Source organism: Hyperolius riggenbachi, chromosome 3 (genome assembly GCF_040937935.1).
Source record: "Hyperolius riggenbachi isolate aHypRig1 chromosome 3, aHypRig1.pri, whole genome shotgun sequence".
NCBI classification, from domain to species: domain Eukaryota; kingdom Metazoa; phylum Chordata; class Amphibia; order Anura; family Hyperoliidae; genus Hyperolius; species Hyperolius riggenbachi.
The window spans coordinates 286,312,518-286,336,331 of record NC_090648.1 but is presented as its reverse complement, the minus strand read 5'-3'; the positions used below and the strand labels follow the sequence as shown (position 1 = coordinate 286,336,331).

The 23,814-nt window shown below is 45.6% G+C and overlaps 1 protein-coding gene across 2 annotated transcripts in view; it reads left to right on the top strand.

Moving 5' to 3' along the window:
• The first annotated feature begins 4,556 nt into the window (after positions 1-4,556).
• LOC137561421 (suppressor of tumorigenicity 7 protein homolog) overlaps positions 4,557-23,814 on the top strand; it is a 197,258-nt gene continuing 178,000 nt past the window's right edge. The window contains exon 1 of one of the 2 annotated variants that reach the window (XM_068272719.1): positions 4,557-4,754. In XM_068272719.1, the coding sequence (XP_068128820.1) occupies positions 4,604-4,754 (151 nt within the window). In that variant the 5' untranslated portion in view covers positions 4,557-4,603. The remainder of the gene's footprint in view (positions 4,755-23,814) is intronic. The other variant, XM_068272718.1, reaches the window with a different exon arrangement.

Genomic DNA, 23,814 nt, shown 5'->3' with positions numbered 1-23,814 from the left:
GATGCGGCTCGATTGATAAGATCCGACAGGACGGATCTCCCCACGGCCGATTCCCTGCTCGCTCCCCGCGAGGGGACAATGGCAGGGAATCGAGCGGAAAATAAGCGGCGCCGGTGGGGACGAGCGGGGAATCGAATGCGGCGCACGCGGGGACGCGGAAGAGGCGATCCGGCGGCTAATCGAGCATCTACCCGTGTAGATAAGGCTTATGGCCTCCTTTCCACGAACTGTTGAGCTGTGTGCTCAGCAAGCAGTTACCAGGCAGCAGTAAGCAGTTATCATGCAGCAACAAGCAGTTACTAGGCAGCAGTGAGCAGTTGTGAGAGTTTGAGAGGCATTTTACTGCCTATCAACAGTCCATGGAAAAGAGGCCTCACTTACCTGTACTGCATGCAAGGGTAGCAAATATCACAGGACAACACAAAAAATATAAGGCGGTGGACAGGCAGTGCATTGGCCATGCAGTAGTAGCACTGCTGTGCAGCATATGAAGATAAGCTAAAGACGGCTCATTTACACCGTACACAGAAACATACACCCTCGTGTTAGTCCATGCTGCCAAAGGTCTGAGAAGAGCAATTTCACTATTACCATCCAGCCATGGTGAAAAATCAAGACACCAGTTGACTTGTAGTACTTTGCTCGACGTATGCTGACTAGAGTGGGGCCGAACCTCCGATTTTAGGTTCGCGAACCGGGTTCGCGAACTTCCGCGTAAGGTTCGGTTAGTGTAAAAGTTTGCGAACCGCCATAGACTTCAATGGGGATGCGAACTTTGAAAAAAAAAAATTATGCTGGCCACAAAAGTGATGGAAAAGATGTTTCAAGGGGTCTAACAACTGGACCCCCATGTGGAGGAGTGGGATACATGCCAAAAGTCCCCGGGAAAAATCTGGATTTGACGCAAAGCAGCGTTTTAAGGGCAGAAATCACATTGAATGCTAAATGACAGGCCTAAAGTGCTTTAAAACATCTTGCATGTGTATACATCAATCAGGTAGTGTAATTAAGGTACTGCTTCACACTGGCACACCAAACTCACCGTGTAACGCATTGCAAACGGCTGTTTGTGTAGTGACGGCCGTGCTGGACTGGTGCGCACCATGGCGAGAACAGGTATGCAGTGGCGGGTTCACTGAACAGAACAGGTATGCAGTGGCGGGTTCACTGAACAGAACAGGTATACAGTGGTGGGTTCACAGAACAGGTATGCAGTGGCAGGTTCACTGAACAGGTATGCAGTGGTGGGTTCACTGAACAGGTATGCAGTGGTGGGTTCACAGTACAGGTATGCAGTGGTGGGTTCACAGAACAGGTATGCAGTGGTGGGTTCACAGAACAGGTATGCAGTGGTGGGTTCACAGAACAGGTATGCAGTGGTGGGTTCACAGAACAGGTATGCAGTGGCGGGTTCACAGAACAGGTATGCAGTGGCAGGTTCACTGAACAGGTATGCAGTTGCGGGTTCACTGAACAGGTATGCAGTGGTGGGTTCACTGAACAGGTATGCAGTGGTGGGTTCACAGTACAGGTATGCAGTGGTGGGTTCACAGAACAGGTATGCAGTGGTGGGTTCACAGAACAGGTATGCAGTGGCAGGTTCACTGAACAGGTATGCAGTGGTGGGTTCACTGAACAGGTATGCAGTGGTGGGTTCACTGAACAGGTATGCAGTGGTGGGTTCACAGTACAGGTATGCAGTGGTGGGTTCACAGAACAGGTATGCAGTGGTGAGTTCACAGAACAGGTATGCAGTGGAGGGTTCACTGAACAGGTATGCAGTGGTGGGTTCACTGAACAGGTATGCAGTGGTGGGTTCACTGAACAGGTATGCAGTGGTGGGTTCACAGTACAGGTATGCAGTGGTGGGTTCACAGTACAGGTATGCAGTGGTGGGTTCACAGAACAGGTATGCAGTGGCGGGTTCACAGAACAGGTATGCAGGTACTGAACAGAACAGGTATGCAGCCAGGAACAAGCTAAGCCTAACTAATCTTTCCCTATGAGAGACAGTCTGCAGCAGCTCGCCCTACTCTCACTAACGCAGGCACACGAGTGCGCGTAATGGCCGCCGCTGCCTGCCTTGTATTAGGGGGGGGAGTGGCTCCAGGGGCTAGTGTAGCCTAATTGGCTACACTGGGCCTGCTGACTGTGATGTAGAGGGTCAAAGTTGACCCTCATGGTGCATTATGGGGCAAACCGAACTTCCGCAAAAGTTCGCCTGCGGGACGCGAACCACTGAAGTTCGCATGGAACCGTTCGCAGGCGAACCGTTCGGCCCAACTCTAATGCTGACTACAGGAAGGGATAGTTTAGATCTCACCCAGTCTGGTGTGTATACTTCACACTGGAGTTCAAGTGGTTGCTGGTCGCCACTCCAATAGGCTGTTAAACCACATGTATATCCCGGTATGGTTGGGTATTTTATCTGATTGCCATCTGGAGTCAGGAAGGAGGGTTTTCTCCTTCCTCTGGATTAATTGTGAGGGTCCGTTGCCACTAGCGTGGAAACCGGGCCGAATTCTGAAAGTTTCCACGCAGGTAAACCGTGCGGGGAAACTCTGCCATAGGAAACAATGGTGCCGCCGGCCGAATCGCTCAGTCTTTAAAGGGATACTGTGTGTGTGTGGGGGGGGGGGGGGTTAGGGGAAAATTAGTTGAACTTACCCAGGGCTTCTAATGGTCCCCGCAGACATCCTGTGCCCGCGCAGCCACTCACCGATGCATCGGTGAGTGGCTGCGTGGGCACAGGATGTCTGCGGGGGACCATTAGAAGCCCCAGGTAAGTTCAACTCATTTTCCCCCGACCCCCCTACAGTGTCCCTTTAAGCTTAGTGAATTGAGGCCATAGTAACGCAACGTGGGCACTGTGAACAGCCCATTGATTTTTCATTACTGTGCGGTGGGGCTGCGTTACAGGCTGCACTAACGTGCGCCTGTAACGTCTTAATGTGAAAGCAGCCTTAAGGCTCCCTTGAAGGACAGATGGTCATAGCACTGTAATCTTTTTTCCTTCTATTTTTAACACCGTGGGTGCTGATCTTATTCGAATTATGAGAAGGTTCATATCAGCGCAGGTCGTGCGCGGTGTGGCTGGGAAAGCGATGCATGTTCCATTTTCGGGGCAATTCCACCTCAATGGAAGATATGGTAAAATCAGCAAACGCATACAAAAACATGCATTAAGGCGATTGCGCTACTTTTTTGGGTCAAAGAGTTCACTTCCTGACTTGCGTTAGGGAGTGAATTACAAAACCGCCCGGAAAGAACCCTTAGAATACCGCTAAGAACAAAAACGAATCGCCCATCCAAGTGTCAGGAATCGGGGGGGGGGGGGGGGGGGGGTAAAAAAAGACACCTCAAAAAAAAAAAAAAAACGCAGTCGGACACGCAGACGGAACGCAATGTGGACAAGGGCGTAGGCCCGGTTCACACTTGCGTTATTTTGCGGACCGCAGCCGGCCCGCAAACTGAACGGACGATTAATGGTCTATTGTTAATCAATGGACCCGTGCGCACTCGGTCCGGAATTTTCCAACATGCTCCAATTTTCCGGACCGGTCCTTCGTCCACCACCGCCGGACTGGATCCGGACAGGAAGTCCAGCACAAGAGGAACTGATGAGAAACGGAAGTGCACAACACACTTCTGGATGTAAGCCGGACGTCCTACCCCACTTCCTGTGGGGTTCTCTATGGTACAGGCGGCCATGTGGATGTACCCAGTGCCGGACAGCCCCCAGCCTCTCCACAGCCACCCCAGAACACAGCGGAGGACCCGACCATCCAGATGCAGGGCCCCGCGGGACGAGGAGGATGATGTCCGCACAGCAGGCTCTCCCCAAGAAGGACTCCAGCGCTTTTCCAGACCTTCCAGGCCCCTCTTTGAAAACGGAAACGGATCCAGGACGCATGAAGAACGGAAGAAGATCCGGATGAAAACTGAACGTGACCCGACCGAATCCTGATGGCCTCCTGATGGCGAACGGATGTTCTCAGAATGGACCGGACCCGTGCCACCGGTAAGTATTTGATCAAAACACAAGTGTGAACCGGGCCTTAGCATTGCTAATAAATTTGCTAATGTGCAAGTAACGCACATGCCTAGAGTGAAAGGAGCCTTAGTGCACAGGTCAACTGGTTTATTTTATTTTTTTTAAACCCAAGTTTTTCAGGTACAGTTAACATTGAAATGTTGTATTTATTTCAGTGTTAACTGTGTGTATCTGAAAAACTTGGGAATAAAAAAAATAAAATAAACCAGATGACCTGTGCACTAAGGCTCCTTTCACTCTAGGCATGTGCGTTACTGCATGAGAAGTGTAATCCCCCTTCCTTCCCTCTCCTATTTGCCCACCAGTAATAGGCGTGCAGAGAAAGCTGCAGTCTGTACAGCACGACAAGGAGAAGCTGGAAGATCCCCGGAATATCCAGAGAGTGAGTTTTGGATGCAGCAGCAGACCTGTCCATTGGCTGCTGTGTCTTCTTGCCTTGTAGTGGGGGGAGGGAAGGTACCTTTCTCCGAGGATTGGCTGCAATGAGTCCTCCCAGGCTGCACACACACGCAGTGCTTGGGGCAGCAGAGAGCAGCTCGCACATAAAATATGGCTGAAGCTGGGACAGGCTTCCTGGAACAGCTCAAGTCGTGCATGGTCTGGTCCTGGACCTACTTGTGGACAGTGTGGTTCTTCTTCATGCTCTTCCTGGTCTACATCCTGAGGGTCCCGCTGAAGATTAATGACAATCTGAGCACAGGTAGGAGGAGGGGAGACCCTGCCACGTTTTCCGCACAGGGAAGGGGGAGGGAGGAAAACTTTCTGCGCTATGTGGCTGGACGTCCACAGCTCTGCTGCAGTCTGCCGTCGGGCACCCGGGTTTCCCTCTGTGGGGGGCTAGCAGGGGGTCCCCAACACTTTACAGATTGCTTTCTTCATTGTTTTTTTTTATGGAGTTTAAATGGTCGGCTGCCGGGTCCTAGCGCCGCAAGGTGTTGGTTTCTTGGCTTCTGTCGGTATTCAACAGCCTTGAGTTTAGGTTAGTGAGGCACTTTCTGCTTTCACAAAAGTTTCAAAAATATAAAAACAAAATACAAGTACCAACCGATGTACTATATATAAAAAAAACTTTGTTACTACACAGCACATGACTGTCAGTGATGTCTGACCCTGTCCCCTTCCTTATAGAAATTGTAAGTTTTTATTTTCCCTTGATGTTTAAAAATCAGTTTATTTATATAACACCAACATCTTCCACAGCACTGTACAGAGTATATACAGTAGTCTGGTCGTGTAACTGCCCCTCATAGAGGCTCCCAATCTAATCACTACCATAGTAATATAACTATTATATTCTAGGGACAGTTTTATGCTGGATACACACGGTGCGTTTGCGCACTCGATTTCCCGCTTGATTCCCATCGATTCGTTTATTTCCAACATGTCCGATTTGGATTTCGATGGATCGTTAGATCGATTCACATGCAAAGTATGCCAAATCGACCTAACGATCCATCGAAATCCAAATCGGACATGTTGGAAATAAACGAATTGACGGGAATCGAGCGGGAAATCGAGTGCGCGAACGCACCGTGTGTATCCAGCATTAGGGGGAAGCCTATTGACCTATCTGTATGTTTTTGGGGATGTGTGGAGGAAACCCACTCAGACACAGGTAGAACATACAAACTCCTTGCAGATAGTGCCCTGCCTGGAATTCAGCACTGCAAGGCAAGAGTGCTATCCACTATGCCACTGTACATCTTTCTGTTAAAACCTGTATTTGTAGAACATTGTAGTCTGAAGTTGTATCTGGTGGAAGGAAGCATTATGCAAATATTGTAACAACTCTGTGTTGATGTTTCAAAAACTTTGTTACAGTGTGTAACTTGTACTATATACATGGAAAAAACATGCTTTCATTATGCAGGTATTTCTCCCAACCTTTTGAGATGAGAGACCGTCCATGGCAAATGTTTTGAGGCTAATTACGCACCCACCACACCTCTAGAATAAAAGACATATGGCCCTGCTTTAAATTGCACCAATCCTTTTCTATCATCATTACTCTTCCTTAATATTGGCATTTGAAAATGAAAGTTTTGCACAATGTAATAGTTGACAGATTACAATAGTCCAGTTGTAATATACCATAGCTGAAGTGGGAGTTTTTCTGTTTATATAACCCCACAAAGGGTGACGCTAGTATAGCTGATGTGACCCGGGGGGGGGGGCAGCATAGCTAATTGTGGCTATAGCGGCGGCCAGGGGGTATGGTAATTTGGGTCAGTTAGGGTTAAGGGGGCACTATGGAGAAAATATCTAAAATTTTAAATATGTGCAAACATATACAAATAAGAGGTATGTTTTTTTCCAGAGTAAAATGAGCCATACATTACTTTTCTCCTATGTTGCTGTCACTTGCAGTAGGCAGTAGAAATCTGACAGAAGTGACAGGTTTTGGACTAGTCCATCTCTTCGTAAGGGATTCTCAGCAAGGCTTTTATTCTTTATAAAGATATTCCCTAAAAAGGATTTAAACAACGATGCTGGCCAGGTTCCCTGCTCGCTACACAGTTTTTTGGCAGTTGGACAGAGCAACTGCCATTCACTAAGTGCTTTTGAAAATAAACAGATCCCTGAGAATCACTTATGAAGAGATGGACTAGTCCAAAACCTGTCACTTCTGTCAGATTTCTACTACCTACTGTAAGTGACAGCAACAGAGGAGAAAATAAATTTATGGCCCATTTCACTCTGGAAAAAATGTACTTCTTATTTGTATATGTTTACACATTTTAAATTGTACAGTTTTTCGCCGTAGTGCCCCTTGAAGCATTGATGGGGGGGGGGGGGTCAAGGGACAATGGGGATTGGTTTAGCTATAGTAAAAATAACTGATGTTCTGCAATCATTTTACCCATTGCCTAATAGTAGAATATCGGTAATTTTACTGATATTCTGCTAGCAGTTATCCTTGGTGCCAAAGTTACAGCTGCACCCTTTTGAAAGAGACTCTGAAGCGAATAAAATTTTCCATTTTTACCTTGTATTTCGCTTCAGAAGTCTCAGTAGAGGTAAACCGCCGCGTCCCTGCCGCAAAACGAAGGCTTTAGCCCCCCCCCCCCCAATCTCCAGGAGTCAATTCGGACAGCGCTTCCTGAAAGAGGCACAGCTACCGCAGAAAGCTCTGCCTCTTTCAATCGCCACCTCTCCCCACCCCCTCACTCTTCCTTCACAGAAAGGGGCGGGGAGAGGCGGAGATCCGCACGGCGATTGACATCAGTAGAGGCAGAGCTGCAGCTGAAGGCTCTTCCTCTCAGGGCAGCACAATCCACAACCAAGATGGTTGTGGATGTTTGCCCAGTGATTTGGGGGGTCTAAACCCCTCGTTTTGCGGCAGGGACATGGCGGTTTTCCTCTGCTGAGACTTCTGAAGCAAAATACAAGGTAAAAATGGCAAATTTTATTCGCTTCAGATTCTCTTTAAATGTATGCCAGCGGAAAATTCTGCTAACGTGATTGATTCATTTTTCAATTGTTCTCCAATGACAGCAACCTCTAAAATGTTTACGGTTCAGCCAATCGCAATGCTTGTTAAAGTAGCAACTCATCGCGTTAGCAGAATTTCCCTATGAGGTCTCCCACTGGGTCACCTCAGCCATACTAGCACCCAAAGGTGTTCCATAACCGTGTCTTAAAAGTTAACCTGCCCTGCTGCATTTCCAAGAAACCTTTTTTGCCCAGGTCTGATATATGAAATGCAACTTTCCCTAGACCTAGATATTGCATAGACACCCATGTTTGTAGATCTGGTCCCAGTACTTATGTCCATGCGGGCCACACATAACAGCCAGAAGAAAGATGCTACAACTCTTGCGGTGTAAGGTGTTTATTTATTTTTTTTATTTTTTTATTATGGCAGTAGGGTAGAGGACTTTTATATTTGGACTTTAAAACTTCCATCTTGAATGGAATATCAGGTGCATGCACAGACTGTTATCTCCTGAAGGGATGAAAACTTGACTGTCAACAGTTCAGGGGCTGAGCATTGTACAGATGCTGGAGTTAGTATGGTTGAGGTGAGCCACTGGGAAACCGCATGGTGAAAAGTTCTCCAATCACAGCAACCTCTAAAAAGCTTTTTATTTGGCTGAATAGGGAAAGTGTGGTTATTACTACTATCTATCTGAAACCAAAAATTTCTAGGAAGTGCTGTCATTGGAGAACTGTTGAAATAGCACCCAATCACCAGAACTTCCCTATGAGGTTTCCCGGTGGGCCACCTTAACCATACTAGTGCCCCGCCTCCTTCCTCTACTATAGCAGAGCAATGTAACTGTTGCTATGGAGGGGGAAGGAGGGATGGCTCATGTTGGAGTGACTTCTAGTGGAAGTGGTATGAAGGAGAAAATCATTGTGTTTGTGGGTCGCTGACGTTTAAATATTCGGCATTCCGTAACTTTAAATGAACTTGGGTGACCTCTGTACACATGCTCAATTCTCAGCAAAGGCAGCCACCTTGGTTGAGTTGCACCTAGCACGTGTACAGACCTTCAGAGCCGCTGTTCTAACTCTTCCTTGGAAAGTATCATAAAGTCTGATCAACCTGAAACTTCAGGTTCAGCACTATGGAGCATTATTAGTGGCTAAACCATAACTGCAAGAGTGCCCATGCAATACTGGATATTTTGCCCAGTTCGAACTACTAATTCAATAATTTTAGCAAATTGGAAGAGAATCAGTCCTGCAACATGTGTGCCTGATCTATTTTTCAATTAATTTTCGGCTGAAATCAGTTGAATGGAACGATTGGGAATGCTAGTAAAATCTCGATCACAAGGGCTCAAATCAGAGCCGGATTAAGACCACACAGGGCCCCAAACAGAGCAATAAATTTGGGTTCCCCCTCCTCAGCCACCCTGTTGAAAGGATGCCCCCCAGTATAGGTGACCGGATGTCCCTGCAGTATAGGTAGTTGGATGTCCCCCTACGATAGGTAGTAGCCAGATGTCACCAGCCCCCTGTTAGCTCAGTTTCAGCGGAGGCAGCTACAAGATGACTTAGCAGAATAATCTGCAACCCAGGTTAAAGTTCTCCCCCAATCCAAGTGAATACCCTCTCTTCCAGCTGGGAGATACAGAACCACAAACACTTAAATTGGTGGAACAGCATCTGAAATCTTTATTTACAGGTCAATCTTATATACACCCTGATGTTAGGGAAAAACCAGATTAGACCGGAGTGCACATAGAAAATATTTGAAACAATAGCATAGACATGGTACAGACAGCAGAGACAATAGGATTTGTTATTCTGTAAACAACTGGCAGAGGTAGACTTTGTTACATGTGTTAATTTCTCAATAGACCAGGTTTTTTAACAACAATGCATGAATAGGTCTGAGTCTTCAGATCTCTGTCACAGTGGCTTGTATGGTAATATACCAACTGGGTATTGAAATACAGGTTTTGTATTTAGGTGCCTGGAACTTCTAGAGTGTTAATTATTAATGTATCTGTAAAGCACTGTCTGGAGGAATGTGCTGCTGACTAGTTGAAGCAATGATGTCATTTTTAAGAAATTGTGATGTGCTGTATATATTTTAATATCGGGGTGATTTAAGCAGCACATTATTACAACCTTTCAACCCAACCTTTGATCCCAACCTTTTCTAAAGGAAAGGGCGGGATCACTTAGATACTATGCACAGCTCTATGTATGTTAGAGATCAATGAGTTAGTGTTGTCATTGGTACACAAATACAATATACAGTTTAAAGGGTTACACAACTACACGATGAATTAACAGTAGTTAGCTTTGCTAGTATATCATCCTAATCTAGCCCTGCATAACTTAATGGAAAACTGAATGTGGTAAACTGTAACAGGTTGCCTAAAGCCACACCTCACCCATAAGGTTAGAACTCCTTAATGCATTTTGGAAAAAAAAATGATCCTCGAGTGGGTCCAGGAAATGTCAGTTCATTATTGCAGAGTAGAATATTGTTCATTTGAAGGGTGAAGGAGGACGGTGAATTCATCACCACAAGCCCTCATGATGAATGCAGATGTTTTTCTGCCAAGCTCTCACTGTCTCGGGGCAAACAGACAGTGGCGGCTGAGAGCTGGCCGTGTAATCACCGTGGCTACACCCAGTGCCTTTTTGTTAGCAGTTTCATTGTATGGCATTGGGCACCCACAAAAGAAATGGAAACAGATTTATAACAAGGATGTAGCAATTGCAGCCAGGTTGTAGAAGGCAGGGAAGGGCAGACTCAACTTCTCATCCCAGTTGAGAAACCTCACAGTTGCAACAGCAGAGGCGGAGTTCTTCCCAAAGGATGACACAAAAGAAAGGCTTGAAGCAGCCATCACCAACACAGGAGGAGGGCAGGTGCAGGAAGGGCTCATCCTTACAGCAGAGGGTCATCCTTCTAGGGCTGCATCAGTGCAGGAGAATCATATCAGATGATCTCCAAAGTATTCCATAATCAGGTGATATCACAGGCAGGTCTCCAAGTGAACAGGTAATAAAGAACACTTGTGCAGGCAAATTAGTAAAGATGAATCAGACAAGAGTTCAAGGTTTGTCAAACTGCATGAGCCAAGTAATTGATAGTTCAGTCTCAATCAAAGCAGTTATGTAGAGGTCCTCAATGGTAATAAGAAGTTAAACAGCTTAGTGGGTGTGTGCAACCTATTTACCACATGCGTAGCTATGTAACAATATTTTTGACAAAGGTTACTCTCTCTATTCAAATTTCTTTTACTAACATCATACTGTCTGTAAATCCTAGTACTATAGAGTTCTGACACTTAAACACATTTCTCTGACCTTGCTTTATACAGCACAGTATCAATACAAACAGACATATGGAGACAATTACAATCAAATCAACCAATAAGTATTTTACATGACATATTTGTCTCCACCCTCTCCAGGCATGGTAGAACACTGATGTGGGCCGGGTTATGAGGCTGTGTGATTCAGCCACTTGCAGGTTTAGTTGGCCCCCCATCTCACCCTGTGCACAGTAGGTGGTACAGGGGGTCAACGTCTGCTGTTCAAAACCCTCCCCAAATGCACAACACCAGGGTTTGTTTCCCACACCCCTCAGATTGTAACCAGAGACAGACCAGAAACCAACAAAGAAATTGCTGTAAAAGCATTTGTTAGAATTTTACACAATTACAAGTGAAAAAATATAAGTATGTCACTTTGCTTAAGGGACTCATCACCATTAATATTATACACGTACCCAAACATTCACACAATTGTTTGCATTATTCTTGGCAATATGAACAGAAAACCTGGCATGAGCATAACTTCTAGTAATTTGAGCAAGATGATTTTGGACACAATCTCTACATTACATTCATATCGGCATGAGTGCAAGCTCAAGTTAAAATGATTACATTTCATTCACAGCAACTTAATTCCTACTGGAAGATTTACAAACCTAATTCACCCATTGACAGCAAAACTGTTGTGTGCTTTGAATTCTCAGGTATATGCAAAAATACCTGACAAAAAAAAAAACCCACATGAAAAACAAAAAACTTCAGATGGAACATGCCTTTCCGTATGTTAATTTTTTATAACCAACTTTAAATTACAAATTTTAAGACATGTTACATCTGGTTCACCCGAAATAAATTGTTTCCTTTGCAAAACACTAAATTCAAAACATCACAATGGCCAGCAACTTTGTGCATGGGTCATTCATTATATGAGGTGAAAACCAATTACACATTCAATCTCACCTGCCTTGCCTCAAGACAATTTACAAACCCTCTCCTATAGTAGACAAAGAAAGACAACACATGCACATTTACATAACCACAGTCCGCATACCTTAGACTCCAATAATAATTTAGCTTTTGACTTTTCTGACTGTAGAAAAAAACGATCAATTAAATTAAGAGGTTTATTCCTAACTCTAAAAAAAATATTTGGATACTCTCTGTGCACAGACACATACACAAACAGACAAACAACATATAGCTGGGATCTTCTTTTGTTTCTGTTTCCTGACACTCTCCTCATTGCCCCCAGTCTTTTCAGGGAAGAGGAAAGAGAAAAAACAAAAGCATTAACACAAGTCTCTCCCAATACATGGAGGGAGGGGGTAGAAACCTGCAACAACTCTGAGCAGATGTCCAGAGATGCATATTTAAAGTACAACCTAGCTGAAAAAGTGCAACCAGTCATACACAAGCAATTTAAATCACAGTTCCACAGAAACTACAGTGAGAGGAGATAGACAAACACATTTATAGTAATTAGAAGAAAAGGCTCAGAAACATCTAGTAGCCAGGCCAGAACATTTTGGAGGGACTGATAAAAAAAGTTATCCTGCGGCCGCAATGCCCATTCAAAATGTCCTGGTCCAGAGAGACACCTGCAACTGCTGAGTGTCTCCGAGAAAAAAAAATGAAACTCCTAAATAGTTAGTCAGAAATAAGATTCAAAGCAAATTGTGGAACATGATTCTTTCTAAAACTTACAAATCTATATATCCGCATTAAACAGCATCACAGAATATGATACATCATAAATCAAAAATAACCCTTGGGAGTCCCCTTACCTTTGAGACTTTCCCATTATGCACAAATCTATACAGTAACATGCAATCTTATATAACTAAAATTCACTTAAGCGACTATACAACAATATACAAGGTTTAGAGAGAATATTCACTTAGACACACAGTACTGCTTTCTTAATTGGGGCATCAGACCCGCTATTTACTTTAGGAATATCAGATTCCTGGGAGAGGCGCTACAGAAGCACTTTCCCTCCGGGTTCTATTAATCCGCTCTGACAGTATAGGGTGGTAATCAAAAAATAGAATTACTCACCCGATACTGTATATGGCGGATCCAACTTCTCGACACCAAACTGTTAGCTCAGTTTCAGCGGAGGCAGCTACAAGATGACTTAGCAGAATAATCTGCAACCCAGGTTAAAGTTCTCCCCCAATCCAAGTGAATACCCTCTCTTCCAGCTGGGAGATACAGAACCACAAACACTTAAATTGGTGGAACAGCATCTGAAATCTTTATTTACAGGTCAATCTTATATACACCCTGATGTTAGGGAAAAACCAGATTAGACCGGAGTGCACATAGAAAATATTTGAAACAATAGCATAGACATGGTACAGACAGCAGAGACAATAGGATTTGTTATTCTGTAAACAACTGGCAGAGGTAGACTTTGTTACATGTGTTAATTTCTCAATAGACCAGGTTTTTTAACAACAATGCATGAATAGGTCTGAGTCTTCAGATCTCTGTCACAGTGGCTTGTATGGTAATATACCAACTGGGTATTGAAATACAGGTTTTGTATTTAGGTGCCTGGAACTTCTAGAGTGTTAATTATTAATGTATCTGTAAAGCACTGTCTGGAGGAATGTGCTGCTGACTAGTTGAAGCAATGATGTCATTTTTAAGAAATTGTGATGTGCTGTATATATTTTAATATCGGGGTGATTTAAGCAGCACATTATTACAACCTTTCACCCCCCGACTAGATAGCAAGACAACATCCCAGTAAAGGCACCCAGATGTTCTTCCAGTATAGGTAGCCAACTGCCCCCCCCTCCACTTTAGGTAGCCAGATGACCCCCCCCCCCAGTATATATAGCCAGCTGTCACCCCCCCCCCCCAGTATAGGTAGCCAGATGTCAACAGATGTATGGCCACTTTATTTCCCCAAGGCTCATTCCCCCCCCCCACACACACACACACACACTTATGTCCTCCCCTTCCCCACCATCTCTACTAATCCCTCAAATATGCCCCTCTTCCATCTAGGATATCCCCTCCCTCTTTACCAAACCATCTCCTTTAGTCACGTAACACATCTTTACTGACCTCCCTTCTGGCACCATGATCCCTGCATCACTAATGCTAATTTCCGAAGTTTCTGTACCCCTCCTTCCATCACTGTTTTCACTCCAATTCTTCCCCCCCCCCCCCCCCCTCTCCGGCCTCTTTAAAATCCATGCCTTTTTCGTGGTCAGTGGCAGTGCATCACTGCCTGCACACAACCCACTTCACTATAGTATGAAACACTATAGGCCACATCCATACTCAGTACTGACCGGTGGAAAAGCCATTATGATTCGATCATAGTGAAAGAATCTGCCTGTAACAATTGATGCATGTATGGCCAGCTTTAGATTATGGTTTCTAATAACAAGATTGGAGAGAGGAGAGAGAAGGCAAAGCAGGTGGTTTTGGTGCACGGCGCTCAGCACCGGTTACCCAAACCAGGAGCCCCCTAGCAGCAATACTATGCTGCGTGGGGTGCATAAGGGAAATTCGGGGCTCCAGTGATCGCCGTCCCCCAAATTACACCTCCCTCAGAGTTGCGACGACTTGGAGGGGGAATAGTATTTAACGCCGCCGGGGAGTTTAGTGGCAGCAGGAAGAGCAGTCATTCGGCGCTCCCAGCGCCCAACTCACCCGCAGCGTACAAATACTAAGGGCTCAGACACACTATAAGCAATTTTCTGAACGCTTTTAGACATCCGAGCTTTCTGATAGCTTTTTAAAAAAACACTGGTATTGACTTACATTAAAATCATGGTAAAATTGCGATCGCGGTAAAAGTCGCTCAGAAAAGTGCTTCTAGTGTGTCTGAGCCATTATGCAGAGAAGGGGAGAAATGGTGAGGAGAGAAAAGCTGAAAGAGAGGGAAGAAGATATTTGCCTCACCAGGATTGCACTTTTATTTAGCTTTCCTGTATGACAAGAAGACACAAATACCCAGCACTAGGGGAAGAGGGAAACAAAGGTGAATGAGAGAGGGCTGGTGCTAGGGCTGCACGATTTTAGGTAAAAATTGAAATTGCGATTTTTCTCTCAAAAATTGCGATTTTGATTTTTTTCACGATTTTTTTCAAACGATTGCTTTAAGAGAAACTCCGACTCTTGAACTTTATCCCAATCAGTAGCTGATACCCCATCACAAATGGATCATCAGGGGGCTCTATATGGCTGATATTGTGGTGAAACCCCTCCTACAAGAACAAGAAAAGAACGTACTCTTGGCAGTTTGCTGTCTGTGAACCTTGCTGCATTGTGGGAAATAGCTGTTACCAACTGTCAAAAACCATGCAGCAGCTACTGTCAGCAGTGTTCACTGGTGTTCCTTTTTAAGAGCCGGGCAGCGGGAGCGGTTCATGTGAGGGCAGCGGGGGGCGGTTCATGTGAGGGCAGCGGGGGGCGGTTCACGTGAAGACGATATAGTTATCGTCAGTATCTGCAGTTTTCAGAGTGCCCGCCCGCTGCCCGCACGCTTGTCTGGCTGCACCGCTGTGCGCCGATTGGCCAGAGCTGCCAGAAGCAGTGAATATGTATTGTGGTTAATGAGCAGGGGGGGGGGGGGGGCGGGCGGGTCCACTCGAGAGAGCGGCACACACAGATTTACCAATCGCTGGGTAGCGATGGAATGACCGCAGCGGTAGGCGGAGCTGTACAGAGCGTACAGCTCCGCCTACCGCTGCCGTAATTCCATGCGGGCAGCGGGCGGGCACTCAGTAAAAACCGAGGATACTGACGATCACCAGATCGTCTTGGCACGAACCGCGGTTTCGGTTTTGAACCGAAAAACCGTGCAGGCCTAGTGTTTGCCCATTGTAAATCTTCCCTCCCTGATTTACATTCTGACTGGGATTCATTACAGGTGGCAACATCTTAAGTCCTATCAGGGGCAGCTCTGTGGAATGTTGTTTACTAAGTGTTCCGAAGCCAGTGAAAATAATCCCTAGTCTCCTGAAATTCCACAAAGCTAAACAGTGTAAGCAGCTGGCGGGAAGGGAAGGTGTTAAAGCAATGGACGGGGACTCCCCACTAAACTGCGACAGCATAGCAGACTCTCACACATCCGCTACTACACTGCGACTTGTATGAATGCACACACCTGTGTACGGCAGCATCTGCACACATGAAAGAAGTGACGGCATCCGCAGCATATGCTCACCTCCGCGCCCACCACGAGCTGCAGACCACAGAGGCTGCAAATCAGCCCTGCCATTACAATAACACAACAGACTCTGACTGACTCTAACAGAGTGCCCGCACGACGCTTGTCTGGCTGCACCGCTGTGCGCCGATTGGCCAGAGCCGCCAGAAGCAGTGAATATGTATTGTGGTTAATGAGCGGGGGGCGGGTCCACTCGAGAGAGCGGCACACACAGCTTTACCAATCGCTGGGTAGCGATGGAATGACGGCAGCGGTAGGCGGAGCTGTACAGAGCGTACAGCTCCGCCTACCGCTGCCGTCATTCCATCTCTACAGCGATTGGTAAAGCTGTGTGCCGCTCTCTCGAGTGGACCCGCCCCCTGCTCATTAACCACAATACATATTCACTGCTTCTGGCGGCTCTGGCCAATCGGTGCACAGCGGAAGGCGGGCCAGATAAGCCAGCGGGTGGGCACTCAGTAAAAACCGAGGATACTGACGATCACCAGATCGTCTTGGCACGAACCGCGGTTTCGGTTTTGAACCGAAAAACCGTGCAGCCCTAGCTGGTGCACACCAAGAGCAATTTGAAAAGCGCTTGGCTAATGTTACCCTATGAGGGTGTTCTCACAGCAGCATTGTGATTTTTTTCAAAATCGCAAGCATGCTGCATGTAGCATTTTTTTTTTTGGGAGCAATTTATTCAAAAATCGGTCTGAAAACCGCTTCACAAAATTGCCCTCAAATTGCTAGCGATTGCTATTGCAATTTGGCGCGCACTAGCCAAGAGAGAGGAGGTTTGGAGACTGGAGAGAAATTGAGAATAGCCTGAGATGGAGCAGAGAGCTTCTCTGTATTGCAGTCCCACATCACACAGAGGCTACTTGCCTGTCAATTTCTTACACAAGTCAGAAAGCAGTCATCCTGGAGTCTAGGGACTGTCAAAAACTTTTCAACTTGTTTAACACCTTATCCACACATGCAGTCATTATAACAATGGGCAGAGACCAGACAGATTTTTGCCCACAGACCCTCCAGGCAAGCTCTGCATCATGCTGTGTATATTTACCAGCTTGCCTGCCCTCTAGTTGCACTTTTATCAGCTAGCCTAGTGTTTCACATTGCCTTACAAAAACAAATCTGAATACACCAGACCAGCCCTAAATCACTGAATGAAAGGTCTGGGTGAAATCTCCCCCCTCCCCCCCCCTTTCCCCTGTAATATATACTTTGCTCCTCTCTGCTCACACTGCAAATTGCATCTTTTTTGCTGCCGGGTAATGCCACAGTGTGTCAAACTATTACAATGTGTCAAAACATTTTTATTAGTGGAGAACGCTGTACAGAGATCACACGAATAACATTAGTCATTCCAGACCCCAGCCTGGTGTCTTCTTATATATGTTATGGAGAGCATTCCTGAAGACTGTTTTTTTAACGGACCATAAAGTGTTACATCAACAGGGGCAATAAATCTTTATTGGGGCTGACGGGGCCCCTGACCTTTCAATAGATCAAAGCAACTGCTTGTGTTGCCTGGTGAATAATCCGACTCTGGCTCAAATGGGTGCATGCGGTAACATCTTTTGATGTCACAGTGCTTGACGGACCCCCGGACGCTGTTCCCTCCCCAAATGTAAAGTGAAAATTTGATTTCCTTTCACGACTTTCAATAAACAGCAATGTGTCACATCTGGATCAAAGAAAGTTGAGGAGTTCCGTGTAGCTGTCAATCTGAGGATTCCATGCTTTGATTAGCAAACAAAGGCTTATCCTTCCTCTCCATACCTTTTTTTAAGGGTACCTGAAGTGAAAGGAACAACGAGAGGGCCATCTTCGTTCCCATATAAACCATGCCAGTAGCCAGGCTGTCATATTGAACTTTAGTCTTTAAATGTTTTTGTTGCACACCTGCTTCAAGCATGCAGCCTGTGGAGTCAGACCGGCGTCAAAGCATCTGATCTGTATGCTCATTCCGGGCCAGTGACTCAAAGGATTAAAGCCCATAAACACACCTGACTAAGGCGGCCAGTGATGACTGATCCACCGCCTCCGCCAATAGTAAGGCTTGTGTACAACAACCGCCAACCCCCAACCTGTAAGTGGTCTGCGTGGCAGATCAACTCACCCCGCGATGGCCAGACCGCCGCTCCCCCATCACGCACTTGCCACTTCATTGTCCCTACACCCCCGCATAGCAACAGAATGCGCTGTCAGCTATATAGCTGCCATGCATCTGTACAGGCCGGCCAGCGATATCCCCCTGCAGGATTCTGTAGGGCGACATTGTAGGCGAAGTCAAGAGGTATGCACCTTTAGAAGCATTAGCACAGAAGTCAGGCAACTTGCATTGTTTTTAAGGGAATCAAGATGGCAGCCTCCGAATTCCTCTCCCTTCAGGTTCCCTTTAATGGTGAATCTCCAGCAAACAGCAGATAGAGCCCAGTATGGCACTGTTTTCCGTGGAAAGATTTGTTTGCTGTTTATGATTGAAATGCTTCCAAATGGAAGCACAAACTGCAGTTTATTTTCCAAAAATGCTGTACTGTAATCTCTTTTTACACTATCCAAGATTAAAGAAAATGTTTTGGGGATTGTGGTGGAAGCACAGTGCAGACGTAGAAGGCAGTCAGACATGAAGACAGGATCAAACCACCCTCAGGTCACTAGTGCTGGCGGCTGCCAGAGACTCGTATGAACACGCACCCTCAGCAAAGAGATTGCAAGACAGCAGGCCCTGCAGCTCAATAGCAGGTAAAATGATCCTAGCAGGCCACTTTTTCTCCAAGCTCAATAATGCCAAATTACCAGGAGATGCTGTTACAAGTACCAGATAGCTGCACAATCTAACCATACATTGAACATATGATTAAACAGCTTGCCAACCACACCGTGTGCTATTATGTATAGCAAATGACTATTATTTTACTTTCATTATCCAAAACTCTTGTTTCTACCCAGAAATCTGTACAGGAACTGATGTTTAATTCAGATGAACAACATCCTGTGGTGAGAGAATGGGGAAAGCATCACGAGGCTGTGGGCAGTAAGGCCTGAGACCCACTAGCAGCACTGTTCTAAGCTGATTTGAAAAGCTCTTGCTAATGTAAGGATATGGGGGATTTAAAAAAAAAATCACATTGCTCAAGTGGGAGCACACCCATAGCATTACATTAGCAACAGCTTTTCAAATCACAAGCGCGTACAAAAGACGTAGAAAAGCACTGCTAGTGGATTCCAGGCCTTAGAGCTCTTTCAAGCTTCCAATTGCAGAATGCTAGTGATTAGCGGCTTGTCACTGCATTTTTTTTTTTTACGCAGTAGTTGTGTATTTTTCACTGTACACTTTCACAGTTTTTGAGTCATCGACTAGCGCTTTTTTAGCATTGCAATTGCGCTCACTCTAAAATTCACAAAACATTATGCATGTAGTACATTTGTGTTTACCACTAATCGTGAATTGCCAGCGATCGTGCCAGTGAGATCACTGTCATATAGTTAACATTGCACTAGCGCTTTAAAAAGTGCTAGTGATTGCCGGCGATTAGCGGTGAATGCCCAGTAATCACCCAAGTCCACAAGGTAGAGAAAAGAATGTGATGGAGCACCAGTTCTGCTATTAGGGCTTATTTCCACTATTGCGGTGCGGAATTGCCGCATATCACCGCTGACGAAATCGCATGCGGATGCGATTCCGCATGCTTTTTTTGCCGCGATTTCGCATAGGCAGGGTATATGCGATTTTTAACCATGTCACTGCCTGTGTCAATTTACATTACTTTCAAAGCGAAATCGCACGCGAAATCCCGGGAAAAACGCATGTGATTTCCCTATTAAATACATTGCCTGCGATTCGCCTGCATTCCACATGCATGCGAATTCTGCGGACTCTGGCGTGCAGAAAAATCCTGCACAGAAAAATGCTGAAGAAAACTGACAAGTGGAAACAGGGCCATCCACTTGCATTAGTTATGCGAATCCGCATGCGGACAACGTATGCGGATTCGCTCTAGTGGAAACGGGCCCTTAAGGTTTATTGCGATCACGTAGGCATAACAAGCAAACCAGATAAATGAAGGGTGGAGGTACCGGCCTGACAGCCGTTTTGCGGCTACTACCGCTTTCTCAAAGGCACAAGCGGTATCAATCATTACAGGTCAAAGCAGTCAATATACATATTGCATATAATTACTCACCACACACCCTCGTCTGTGCATAATAGATTGGTAACGCACCGCCAGTTACAGCGTCCGCATACGCTTCCGGGTAGCTGCCCGCCCGCCTCCAGGGTCACGTGACTTAATGAACCAATCGGCGCTCAGGAACGACGAGCCTATCCAAAGCCTAGGATAGGCAGCCAATCCGCGCTACGCTGGCTAGACGTCACGGCGAGCGTCTATAGCAACGCCAATCACTATGCATATCAGACGATAGGGGTGTGTTCCTGCAAGAACCTTGTGGATTTAATACATCTGAAAGGTGAGCATGGTGGCTGAAAGAGCGTGCACGTGGAGTTCACTGTCAGTTAGCATCTGGTGCCAACCATACTCATCTCTTGTTTCATATTAATCGCCCAAGTGTGGCTCTTACTGTTCATCTTAGTAATGTCAGTTGCAGAGGATAAGGAACACTTTTTACAGACTTATCACTCAGATCAAGCATGAATGTTTGTTTCAGGTAACAGGAGTCTACTGTGTATATAGCCCTCGTTGTTGAATTCATAGATAAAGCCACGTTGTAAAAAAAAAAAATTCATTACAGTAGTCCCACTCAAATAATATAGATTTATAACAGGGTTCGTTTAACTCAATTCTGCTGTAGTAAGTCTATGCAATAGTTGCAGTGGGGGCTTCTTTACTCCAGATCCATTTGGGATAGACTCTCTGTGGAGTTCTTCTAAAATTGGAGCTGTGGAGTGCTGCAGTGTATAATGGACACTTAAGGTGGCCATACACTGGTCGATTTGCCATCAGATTCGACCAACAGATAGATCCCTCTCTGATCGAATCTGATCAGAGAGGGATCGTATGGCCACCTTTACTGCAAACAGATTTTGAATCGATTTCAGCCTGAAACCGATCACAATCTGTGGAGCTGCCGCAACCCCCCCCCCCCCCCCTGCATTTATTACCTGTTCCAGCCGGCGCGATTCTCCCGATCCCCGCTATCTTCTCCGCTCCGGGCTCCAGACCGTTCCTGCAGCTACTGAACTTCCTGTCCAGGGCAAGTTTAAACAGTAGAGGGCGCTCTACTGTTTAAACTTCCTGCCGGGACAGGAAGTTCTGTCTAGCTGCAGCCAGTCCAGAACCCAGCGCGGAAAGAAGACAGCGGGGACCAGGGGACTCGCGCCTGCCGGAACAGGTAATGTATCGACGCACTCCCGACCCGCCGGCGATCGAGAAAAATCTTCCGCACGGACGGATCGACAGGAATCGACGGGAATGATCGATTTCGGACGGAAATGGATCGTTCTGTCAGCGGTGTGCGCGGCGATTTCACATGCGATTCGATCACTGTGATCGAATCGGCGGGAAAATCGTTAGGTGTATGGGAACCTTTAGACCTGAACTTTGGATGAGTTCCCCTCACAAACACAATTCCTCACATACCCTTTTCTACAGCTGTGCTCAGAAGATTTTTTTTCATTTTCAACTTGCATAGTGAAAATATGTCCCATGTCAACAATTTGGGGATATCGGAGCAGAGAGAGGGACCACGTGGTGGTTACATGTAACAGCATAATGAGGGTTAGTGTTATAGAGGAGGTTAGGAGAAGAGTTTGATGTGATCAGTACTCGATTGATAGTTTAATATCAGTAGTATAAAATTACCAAAGTTAATACTATCGGCTGCTCTCGTCAAACTCCTTAGCACCTATAGTAAATGTATGTGGACAGATATGCACTTAGCGGAACCCTCCTTATCACTCTCCACACCTCTTGATGAGTAGCAAGTCGTAGTGAGTCTGCATTAGCTGCTTTTATCTGAATACCCATTTGTAGGTACTGTATATACAATTATAGATGAACAAAGCATTGCACAGTACTGCTAAAGGCCCATACACATGCTCAACCAAACTGCCTGATCGTGGTCTGACTTAAAGGGAACCTAAACTGAGAAGGATATGTTTTTTTTTTCCTTTTAAAATACCAGTTTTCTGACACTCCTGCTGATCCTGTGTCTCTAATACTTTAAGCCACAGCCCCTGAATAAGCATGCAGATCAGGTGCTCTGACTGAAGTCAGACTGGATCAGCTGCATGCTTGTTTCAGGTTTGTGATTCAGCCACCACTGCAGCTAAAGAGATCAACAGGACTGACAAGCAACTGGTATTGTTTAAGAGGAAACATCCATATCCCTCTCAGATTAGGTTCCCTTTAAGTCTGTTGGACGACAATCAGGCATGTGTACGTGTACAAACAACAAGGTGAGCAACTGATAGTAGGCAGTTTGCCTGATCCAAATGTCGGATCTACTCACACGACTGTTGGTCTGATATTGTGCAGTTGATGGGTGTGTACAAGCTGTTTGAACGACTTGTACTTTGTTTTGAATGTGTAGTCCGTCATTCCGCTTGCGTGCGCAGCATGAAAATGAGTTAGTCATTTTGCTATCTAGATGTGTGTACATACAGGTCGTGCGGTTGGTCTGGGGCATGTTGTGCACTTGTTGGAAGTGTGTACGCACCTTAAAGAGACTCCGTAACAAAAATTGCATCCTGTTTTTTATCATCCTACAAGTTCCAAAAGCTATTCTAATGTGTTCTGGCTTACTGCAGCACGTTCTACTATCACCATCTCTGTAATAAATCAACTTATCTCTCTCTTGTCAGACTTGTCAGGCCTGTGTCTGGAAGGCTGCCAAGTTCTTCAGTGTTGTGGTTCTGCTATGACCTCCCCCATCCAGGCCCCTCTCTGCACACTGCCTGTGTGATATTTAGATTAGTGCAGCTTCTCTCTGTTCTATTATCTTTTACAAGCTGGATAAATCCTCCTCTGAGCTGGCTGGGCTTTCACATACTGAGGAATTACATACAGGCACAGCTGTCTGCACTCTGCAGGAAGAAATAGCCTGACACTTCAGTGGAAGATAGCTGCAGGGGGAAAGAAACACACAAATGATCTCTTGAGATTCAAAAGGATGGCTGTATACAGCCTGCTTGTGTATGGATGTATTTTCTATGTGTGGACATACTGTACATCAATCTACTTCCTGTTTTGGTGGCCATTTTGTTTGTTTATAAACAAACTTTTTAATACTGTTTTTAACCACTTTTAATGCGGCGAGGAGCGGCGAAATTCTGACAGAGGGTAATAGGAGATGTCCCCTAACGCACTGGTATGTTTACTTTTGTGCGATTTTAACAATACAGATTCTCTTTAAGTCAGTAGACAAAGCCAAGGCACAAACTGTCAGATTTAACAAAAGCACTTTCATTCTCCGAGGAGCTTAAAGGCAGGAATAGCCCCTTACTATTTGAAGTACCTTTACCTTACTCTTTACTTAAGCCTCATACACATGCCCCCCCCCCCCCATGCGCTTGCACTGGCACGTCAGCGAGCAATACACATGGAGGATCAACTTGACCAAGCCTCCTGATAATTGAGCCCCATTGTTCTTTGTTTACCTTACCACAGAAAAAATTAGGCCTTTTATAATGTTGATACCTTGGTTAACTCTAGATATGTTTTACGTTTATGTCCACAGATTACTGTTTATTTAAGGGACTCCATCATTGTTCCCTTACTCATCAACAGTGAGGATCAAGAAATTTTGCAAATGCTAATAATCCCCACCCACTGGAGATTGGCAATTCACAGCTTCTTGCATCTGATTCAGTT